This window comes from Ostrea edulis, chromosome 2 (assembly GCF_947568905.1).
Source record: "Ostrea edulis chromosome 2, xbOstEdul1.1, whole genome shotgun sequence".
NCBI lineage: Eukaryota > Metazoa > Mollusca > Bivalvia > Ostreida > Ostreidae > Ostrea > Ostrea edulis.
The window spans coordinates 34,457,482-34,468,662 of record NC_079165.1 but is presented as its reverse complement, the minus strand read 5'-3'; the positions used below and the strand labels follow the sequence as shown (position 1 = coordinate 34,468,662).

The window sequence follows — 11,181 nt, the reverse complement described above, 5'->3', positions numbered from 1 at the left end:
TACTAACATAATTGCAATGATTTGTTTCATTTTGTAGTAAACACCTGGTACATTCTGATAAAAATCATCTCCAAATTGTAATTAAATACCTTGCTGGGTTTTTTTTTTTTTTCCGGACTAGAAAACATCTGTTATTTTGACAAAAAAACATTTATATGTGAACTTTTGAATATAATTTCAATCCAAAAAAATCCTGTATGTGATTTATAAAAGTACACGTAATGTAGTATATATTATCATCAATTAATATAAAGTAGTAACAAATTTTGCATTTCACAAAAAATGCATGTTTAATGAATAAAGATATTCAAAATATCTGTCGAGTTTACCTTCTGTTTTTTATAGATTATTCACCTTTTTTATAGCACCCAAGACAATCACAGTTAGGCAATTCTAGATAACGGTGAAGTGCATGTATCTCAATACAGCAAAATGACTAGCTCGATTTGGACTAAGTATTGCAGTATACTGCTTGGGAAAGTTCAAAGTTTAACACATCTCTACAATAAAACACATGATCTACATGGATACCCCAGTAAATATCCCCAATACTTCAAACACAGCATCTAACCTTCAATTTAAGACTGACATGATATCATTGGTTCTCCTTTGAGACAACATCTACAGCATTAATGCGAATACATAGTTATACCACTGACCCTCAGAAGCTATATGGTATGATAAGCTTAAGGACCTAGTTGGTCCCTAAAAATTGATTTTTTTTGGTGAAATCAATACAGTATATTTATTACAAATTTCAATTCATGGATGATAATACAATGCGAGGGTTATTTGCCAGAATGTCGTAAATGTAGTTTTTGTCAGAATTGAGATTTTCAAAGAGGTAAAATAATGTACGTGCTATAGTTCTGCTCAACATTGGAGCTGGGATCTCATCAAAAGGACACTCCTTAGTGATCTTATGTGATTTAATGCATTAAGTGTTGAAAAGCAAGTACATTTTATGAGCCTGAATTTAGCAAGTACATATACAATATTTTAGAATAACAAGGTATATACAGTATAATATGTGTGCAAATTTGAGGTATGCTCACTTATGACCTCCTAACAGCAGAGTCTTGTGGTGAATGAAATCTGATACCAGAGCACCTCGGAGACTTTCTTAAATAAATAATTATAATGAGCACCAGCAAAATTAAAAACTAACTGGCAGACACAGAAACAATTAATGTCAGGAACTTATGCTGATTTTAGATTATTTTTTTTGTGCAACTCCGCCCACTGTATTTCAAACATTTTTGGTTGCATGGGAAAGTTAGAAATTTCAGTTACTAGATAGTAGTAATTTTTTATGCACATTTTCATGTTGCTTACAAAGGCTTTAGCTATATAACTGTGAGAGGAGTTAAATTGACAAATAATGTACTCCCTATGTAATATTTCCACAAAATTAAGTTCAACAACCTCTAAGTTTCTCAACAAATATCAGAAGGAAATCAAAATCCTTACTACATGCTCAACTTTATCCATACAAATATCCTCTAAAATAAGAAGGTCCTCACTTGAAAACTGTGGAAGGAGTCAGACGGACAAAGCATGTACCCTCTATGATATATTGAATTTCAACTAGAGGCAGAACTTTTGCAAGAGAGGTCGAAATGGATTAAAATTGCAACATGATCTAGAGTGACCCACAAAGAAGCTACACAGCAAGTTTTAGCTTGATACATTGTATGTGACAGAGAAATAGAAACAGAAAACCACAAACAGATGGATGGACATTGCTGAATATGTCCCATCTAAATATGGGCATGTTCAAGGGAGTTTTACTTTGAAGTTGGAGGAAATTTTAATCTGTAAATCTTTTTTTCTGATAACACTCAATGTAGGAAAAAGAGTTGTGGAATTTGCTATGATTTGTTGACTTGACAAAGGACTATCAAATGTAAATTAATTTTGTAAAAAAAAAAAAAAAAAAAAAAAAAAAAATGTATACTACTTTTACCCTGCATAATTATATTCCATTTTGATGTAAGCAATTTTTCAAGGAATAATTTTCATGACAACAAAATGGCATATGCTGTTTTTACTATAATTCATATATTATATTGCAAGACTTGAATTTGGAGTGCCAAAACATCTTATGTGCACAACCTACAATTTACCGAAGTATGTACACATGATATTGTGTCATGTCAAAAGGACACAAGTGATTTAAGTGACTAAAACTGGCCTTTATGATTCATATACATACATGTACTTACAGCAGATTTTTCTTACATATATGTAATAATCATATACATGTGCTCCTTTTATGTGTGTTTAAATTGCTTACACTTCCTAGTCACAAAAATATGCATTTTCAAAACCTTTGATAAATGCATTTTTTCTAAATATTTTTTGAAATATGAACTTACGACACATTCTAGCAAATACTCCCTGCATGACAATATCAACAACCAGTTTCATGCTATTTGTTAATGTCAACAATTTTCAATAACAGCAGAAAGCTGACTTGTGCATGATACACTCTTCATCAAAATAAAATAAATTTGACATGAAAAAATGTAAAGTCAATTCAGAGGGACAAACTAGGCCTACATCATATATAGTCCTTTGATTCCCTTAGCAGCCCATGATTAGCAACCATGATTGACTAGAATTATGATTTGCAATTATTGGACTAGCTGTTAAAATAAATGTACAAGAGGCCCATGGGCCATATTGCTCACCTGAGCAGTTACATTTTCCTATTTAAAAATCAAATCTTAGTTATGGTCCCATCCTGGCTCTCATGGCAGTCATGGTGTGTACAAATCTGAATCTACACAACTCGAAAAAGTTTGCATATTAATTTCACATATCTTATTTTGTGGTTCTTGCAAGTAAGAATTTCAAATAGCATTCCTATGAAATTCTATGCAAAACTTTGATCACTATCAAGCTGTGAACAAACTTGAATTTTCATTATACATTGTACATGTCAATGGAAGCTCTCGTGCAAATTTTGGCTTTTCTGCTTCCATTGTTGTTGAGAAGAACCCTATTACATGTATAACTATTTCTCGAGTATTTTCTCTTAGAAAAGGGCATGACCCTTCATTTGTATAAAAGTGAATCCTCAGTACTTAATGGTATTTTGTGCCAACTTAGTTGGAATTGGCACAGTGGTTCTTGTGAAGAAAATAAAAATATGTGACAGGATTACTCAAGACCGACCAACATACAGACGACAGACAAACTTTAATGAGAAAAGCTGTCTTGAGCTAAAAAAAAATTAACATATACATGTATAATCTATATAAACTTGAAAGAACTGTTGCAATAAATAGTTAAAGTTTAAAAACTCAAGTAATTAACAGACAACAACTGTTTTGAATTACAGGTACATTTAATAACAGTGTAAATATATTCTAACTTTGATCATATTTTTGGCACTACTAATACACTAGACTTTATCCTATAAATCACCACCGAAAAAAATTTGAAAGAAAAAGTTCAAGAAATTTCAAATGAGGCAAATAAACATACAAATGTATTATATTCCAAGAAATTTACATTATCTTTTTTTTTTTTTGAGTTCTTGTATCAAAACATCAAATGTAACTAGAAAATAAATACAAGGCTTAATTTACACATATTATTCATTTACATGTATCTGCTCACCATACCGCATTCATAACAGCATAATCTATTATTTACAAAGTTGTAGTATCTAAGGAACAGGGGAGTCACTTTAGTAGGTTTATAAAGTGTAATAAATGGACAGTTATCCCAAAGTATTAGTTTTCTTCTATGCAGCGCAAGCATCATCACATAAATGTATGTCATTGCTGCTAAATATATATGTCTGATTACCGTCTCAATGGGTAAAATTAAAAGAATTTAATTAGTGAAATTAAAAGAATTTAATTGATGAAATTAAAAGAATTTAATTGATGAAATTAAAAGAATTTAATTGATGAAATTAAAAGAATTTAATTGATGAAATTAAAAGAATTCATTGGAGAAATTAAAAAGATTAATCAATACTCAACTTTGATTCATAACAAACAGCAGAATTCCTGTACTGGCCCTTCCTAATAGTAAAATTCGGCAGTAAATATAGTGAAAACAGCTACAAAACATTTGAAGCTTAAATTTTCTTCCTTGGCAAGAGAACAGTTTTGGACCATACCGGTAACATTTATCAATAATTTAAATTTAAAACCTAAACTATTGATGGACATGTCAAGATAACAATTTGTTTTCTTAGCTAATCTCAACAGATTTGCATGAGCATTCATTGAAACAATTAAAATAATGTGTGAGAAATTGAAATGCAAGTTGTTTGTGCCATATATGGGCTTATTAAAAGCATTTCAACAGAGAATTTGATGATCTATCTTTCAGGATAATTTTTCCAGTCATGCATTAGTACACGGTTAAGACATTACTTTCTTGTCACAGTGTAAATTATCTCCTAAAATTAGTTTAACAAGGAGTTTTAAGTGAATCTATAGTAAAGTATCTCAAACACTTCTAGATATATAGATTAAGGTGAGACTATTAAAGCACAATGTGCGTAATTTTGGATCAAATGGACATTCCACATATCAAAAATAAATTAAAAGTAATTGCTCCGCTATATACAATAGCGATGAGAGATCCAGTCTGTAAAATTGCAATGGTTACTGTTATGTCTAACATATGACCTTGAAAATTGATACCAAATTTACTATTGTTCTATGTATAACATGCATGATATGTAAAGTTGCAAGTATCTTATTTCAAAGGGATAGTGAACAATTATCTGCTATAGTGACTTTGACCTTTGACCAACAACCTTGAAAATCCAAAGGAGTAATATTTTAGTCATTGAGAATCTTGAGAAGTTTCGTTGCTAAAATTTGAATTGCATTTGAAATATAAGACAAAAACAATTTCTTGCCATATGTGACCAGGTATTACTGACTTTCAGAACTAAAAGTAACAATGGTCATCCTTTAGCCATATATATTCTTTATAAGAAGTTTCAACACTGATGCCCACATTGCATTTGAAATCTCATCTGGAAACCAGGCATTTCTTCCAGCAAATGACTAAGTGACCTTTCAACCTTGAATCAACTTTTAATTCTTTAGTCATAAGAAACTCTTCACGTAAAGCTTCATTTATATCAAAGCTCAGTTTGTACGTGAGATATCTTTGAGAAGACTTTAAAGAGATAACCTGACCAAGAGTAAAATTCTCCACTGTGCATGTTTACATGTATAACTTATTCACTACCAAATGCTACGATACCTATATACACTGCATACTGCTCCTACTATAACAATATCAGCTGAACCCGTTTGGGTAGAAATCTATTGAAAATAATGCCCATTGTACACCTGACACTCAAACATCATGGTATTTGAATTATACCAAAATTTCATTTATATCTGACGATTCTTAGTGATGTTTGTGAACTAAATAATAAATATGCATTCTGATTGAAATTATAACTGTACCAAAAAACACTTTTAAATGAAAAATAGAGAACAGGATTGATATGAGTTGGCTTGTTTCCAATCTCCGTTTCTAGCAGAGTGCTGTATAATATATGTAATAACAAGGACTGATGAATTCAATACTGTTTAAACTAACCAGCTGAATTAAGTGGTCATAGCAGAATATAAAACACTTTGAATGCCTCTTAAACTAGTTCTCAATCTCAACATAGCCACACATGTAATTTATTTTGAATATAATTATCTTATATTGCATCAAATGTTAAGGCTGACATCATCAAAAAACTGTTATCTGAAGACAACCCTTACCTATTGCTACCACGGTTAAGATTCTGGATTAACATTCTTTTCAATGGGTATTAAATTTTGGTGTGGATATGGTGGGCAAAACCACATGTGTTGCCTTATCAGATTAAACATATTTAAGACAGATCCATAGCAGATTTTCTTCTCCTTCATCCAATAATAAATTTTTACATCCCTGTCATAGCCCTGCACAGTGTCATACTTAGGGGCCATGGCCAGGTGTGTGTTGGGAGGGGGGGGGGTGTTCTTTTGTGGTCTTTCAATACATTTCTTCTCAGAGTATTCCAATGTAAAACTCTAAACCACAATGTGGCAATGAGGCCATGCCTTGGTTCCTGGGGTCATAATTTGATGATAGTTTCATATCAATTTAACGAACTAACCTTGTGGTTCTTGAGAAAATCTTGGCCCAAATGTTCATTATTTGAACACTTTTCTTACTTTTCAGTATATAAAAAAATTTCCATGGGAGTTTAAGTTTCTCTGGGATAGTGGTTCTGGAGAAGTAGATTTTTAACATCCATCCTTATTTTACATATACTAATTTTTAATTATACCTCCTGCTGGAAGGGCTGAAGAATATAGTCCTTCATTTGTATTGATTTAAAGTGAATCCCCTCTACCAAAGGATGATTTGTGTAAGTTGTACACCAAATTCTGTCTGAGATGAAGTAAAAAATAAGAAAAGTTTACACACACACCCACAACAAACGAACTTTTACCCCAAAAAGTTCAAACAAGCCACACATTTAAATAGAAAATAACAGCAAAATGAAAATCTTATAACAAAGCATATACATGTACTCCAGAATGTAAAACAGCTGACATCAGTTTCTTGGTATGCTTCTTGGAAACAAACTGATATATGTATTTTGATTATATTTGAAGATGTTTTGATTTAGTGGAAAATAATATCATAATTCGTTGTGAAAGAACAAATAAACTAAAAATCCATTCATATGGGATTAAAAAAATGGAATGAAATATTAAAATTATGAAAGAACCTTCAATAAAAGTTGCATTAACTACTTGAACATGAATTTCTGATATGAATAGTCATAGAGAACCCTTGTACATGTAAATAAAAGCCCGCTTTCGGCTTTAATTCCCATTAAACTTCGGGTTTCGTTTTGGCTTTTTCTTTGGCTTGGGTGGGTGGAGCCAGTTTGGAGGTTTATTTTTAATTTCACCCCATAGTATATCCTGGATGTCAATCATAATAGTGTTATACCTGACATAGTGTTGAGGGACTTTCTGGCTGCTTCTTGCTTTGTCAATGTTTTGTCCTGTTCGAAAACATTTTTTCAACAAATCATCCAATTTTCTCTTCACAGCTGCTGGTGCATCAAACCAAACATAATCCCTCAAAACCTCACAAACTGAAGTGTAAGATGGCCCCTGAACCTCCTTTGTACATTGCCCAGTCTGTTTATTGCACAATGAACGGCATAAATTCTGATATTGACAGTGTGAATCTTCTGTGCATTGTATCTTACCTAATTTACTTCCTATCATAAATTCTGACAAAATATTTTCAAAAGAGACTAAACTTACTTCAAATAAAGATGTGTAACCAAAACACTGCTCAACATAATCACACATATAGAATTTTGCATTGTACATCTCGGAAAATGTAATACCATATTCGAGCAAACCAACTGCTACATTGACTCTCCTATCCCATGAAGGAAAACTCCATCGATAGGTATTGGAGAAAAATTTATCTAAAACTGTCTTGTTGTGCTTGTTAAACAGCGGGCTTGCTTTCGTGTGCTGGTAAGCATACAAAGGCCCACAAGTGCCATTTTGCAAGGGAAATATTGGATCCTTCTCGAAGATGAACAGAATGAAATATTCATGGATGTTCAGAAGTTGCCACATGGAATTTGCTTCCCCATATGTTAACTGTAAAACATAGAATAATACATTGAGCTTCTAAGCTTTGAGGAGGAATGCTACACCAGAGAAATTTGAGGTGGATGAAAAGTGGAGAATATGTACAACAATAGTTTGAAATTGAAAACTTTCAAATTTACATGTACTGTATTTAGTCAAAAAATTCAGTTTTAGTAGAAAGTAATCAGAAATTTAAAAAAAAAAAAAACTGCTGTAATTTAAACCCATGATCTGCAGTTCAGCAGTTGAAATGCTAACCTACTGAGCTACTCAGCTACATGTAGACATTTAGATATAAAAGGAATAGACATATACTGTTGATAACAAGAGGCCCAAGGGCCTAGAATCGCTCTTCTGATAAATTGTACAACCCCACCATTTCTATTCTTAGCCTCTTAGTATTCTAAATCTTTAGTTAAATCCTAAGAATTCAAAAAAGTAGGTCAATGTGACCTACTTTTTGGTTTACACATTTTGAGAACCCAAAAAATATCAACTGACAAAGTTTGATGATTTTAAGCCAATTAGTATCTGAATATTGAAATATAGCTGTCAAATTCCAATCGTAGGTCATGGTGACCTACTTTTTGGTCAGCGAACTCCGAACATGCAAGACCCATCAACTGACAAAGTTTGATGACTGTAGGTCAAATAGTATCTGAAATATATAAATATAGCCGTCAAATTCCAAAAGTAGGTCAAGGTGACCTACTTTTTCGTCAACACCCTTCAAACATGCAAGACCCAACAACTGACAAAGTTGGATGACTGTAGGTCAAATAGTATCTGAATTATATAAATATAGCCGTCCAATTCCAAAAGTAGGTCAAGGTGACCTACTTTTTGGTCAACACCCTTTGAACATGCAAGACGTATCAACTGACAAAGTTTGATGACTGTAGGTCAAATAGTATCTGAAATATATAAATATAGGTGTCCAATTCCAAAAGTAGGTCAAGTTGACCTACTTTTTGGTCGAAACCCTTCGAACATGCAAGACCCATCAACTGACAAAGTTTGATGACTGTAGGTCAAATAGTATCTGAAATATATAAATATAGCCGTCAAATTCCAAAAGTAGGTCAAGGTGACCTACTTTTTGGTCGACACACTCCGTAGACTCAAGATGCATCAACTGTCAAAGTTTGATGATTGTAGGTCAATTAGTGACTGAAATATATAAATATAACTGTCAAATGCCAAAAGTAGGTCACAGTGACCTACTTTTTGGTCGATACATTCCGAAGACTCAAGATGCATCAACTGACAAAGTTTGATGATTGTAGGTCAAATAGTGTCTGAAATATAGTAATTTAGCTGTCAAATACCAAAAGTAGGTCACGGTGACCTTCTTTTTGGTCGACACAAACCGAAGACTGAAGACGCATCAACTGACAAAGTTTGATGATCCTAGGTTTTACAGTGCCCAAAATATGCATCTAAAATTGAAAATGTGAAATTTGAATATCTGCAAAATTCAAAAAGTAGGTCACTGTGACCTACTTTTTTATAAATATGTTTCAACGCCTCAAGATGCATCAACTTACAAGATTTGATGATTCTAAACCTCTCGGTATTTGAAATAACAACTTAAAATATATCTATAAATGATAAGCCATAAAATTCAGAAAGTAGGTCACGGTGACCTATTTTTCAGTTGACGCATTTCAAGGTCCCATGATCCACCAACTGACAAGTTTTGATGATCATAGGCTTCAAAGTGTCCAAGATATGCATCAAAATTAATTTTAAAATAAATACCTGCAAAATTCAAAAAGTAGGTCACCGTGACCTACTTTTGAGACAACTTGACACAAGGTCCTAAGATGCATCAACTGTCAAAATTTGATGATCCTAGTCCTTATAATGACTAAAATATCTAAGATTTAAGGAATTTAAAAAATTTATAAATTTAGGTCAACTTTGAAGTGACCTTGAGACCACGCCCTTTGCCCCAGGGTAATGCCTTGAACAATTTTTAATCTACAACATATCCTCATCCTTATGTGTAAGTTTGGTGATAATCTGCCCTGTGGTTCTTGAGAAGAAGATTTTTTAGCAACCACTACTTTTGTTTGTATTTTCCTGATTATCTCCCCTTGTTAAAGGGTCACATCCCTCTATTTAGTAGGTATGAAAGCCCTTGGGCCAATGATACCCTGTACCAAATTTGAAAAAAATTGGCCAAGGGGTTCTTGAGTTATAGCCCCTTTTCTAAAAAGTTTACGCACACCGCACAAATGGCCATAGCATTAGCTCTTTGAGCCTTTGGCTCAGAAGAGCTAAAAAGGAAGTCAGCCATTATGATGATGTAGTATCCCTCCTTAAAGAAATAAGTTGCTAGTAGTGACTGTATTTAACCTTTTACGTTTAAGATCAATCATTTGTACACCATTTTCAATGCACAAAAGATGTACTTGTGAAACAGTCCCTGACCCTGGCCAAATCCAACAGTGGAAATTTTGCCTTTTGGTCTTGATATTTGACATTGATCTTGCACTTTCAGTTCACCAAATACAAATTCTCTATCTTGTACAGTTCGGAAGTTATTACCATGTTTAAAGTTGACAAACAGACAGACCAAAGCCCACTTTTTTTATGTTTAAAGTTGACAAACAGACAGACCAAAGCCCACTTTTTTTATGTTTAAAGTTGACAAACAGACAGACCAAAGCCCACTTTTTTAAATTCACCTTTCCATTGTTGTTGAAGTCAGCATCCCTGTAAATTTTTTGTAACAGTCTAGAAACATCCACTAGTCCTAGTTTGGAATGAAGGAATTCGAGTAACATTTCATTAAACTGTGCCAGTGACAATGGTTCTGGGAGTTGGGAATGTGAAGAAGATGTCTTGTAAGAATGAGGTAGTTTGACAACTGTATCTTCATAATGGAATGTCTGGAAAAAAAATGAAATGTGTTTTTATAATTTTGTTACTTTGAGCTCCATGTTTCATTCTTTTGGAATGGGACCTGTGTATACTTAAGAGTTTACATGTACACAGTTAAATTACTGATCATACCTGTTTAAAATTACACAGCAAGTTTAAATTTCATAGCATGTAGAGGGATTACAAAATCATACAGCGAGATAAAACCTCATAGCATGTAGTGGGTAATTCGAAATCACACAGCGAGATAAAACCTCATAGCATGTAGAGACATTTCAAAATCATACAGTGAGATAAAACCTCATAGCATGTAGTGGGTAATTCGAAATCACACAGCGAGATAAAACCTCAATAGCATGTAGAGACATTTCAAAATCATACAGCGAGATAAAACCTCATAGCATGTAGTGGGTAATTCGAAATCACACAGCGAGATAAAACCTCAATAGCATGTAGAGACATTTCAAAATCATACAGCGAGATAAAACCTCATAGCATGTAGTGGGTAATTCGAAATCACACAGCGAGATAAAACCTCATAGCATGTAGAGGCATTTCAAAATCGCACAGCAAGATAAAACCTCATAGCACGTAGTGGGTAATTCGAAATCACACTGTCAGCTAAAACTTTGTAGGC

The 11,181-nt window shown here is 33.0% G+C and overlaps 1 protein-coding gene across 1 annotated transcript in view; it reads right to left on the bottom strand.

The window, feature by feature from the left end:
- Window positions 1-884: 884 nt before the first annotated feature.
- LOC125681682 (divergent protein kinase domain 1B-like) overlaps window positions 885-11,181 on the bottom strand; it is a 16,767-nt gene continuing 6,470 nt past the window's right edge. The window contains exons 5-6 of the mRNA XM_048921870.2: window positions 10,349-10,552; window positions 885-7,664 (exon numbers count right to left, since the gene is read on the bottom strand). Of these exons, the coding sequence (XP_048777827.2) occupies window positions 6,861-7,664; window positions 10,349-10,552 (1,008 nt within the window). The 3' untranslated portion in view covers window positions 885-6,860. The remainder of the gene's footprint in view (window positions 7,665-10,348; window positions 10,553-11,181) is intronic.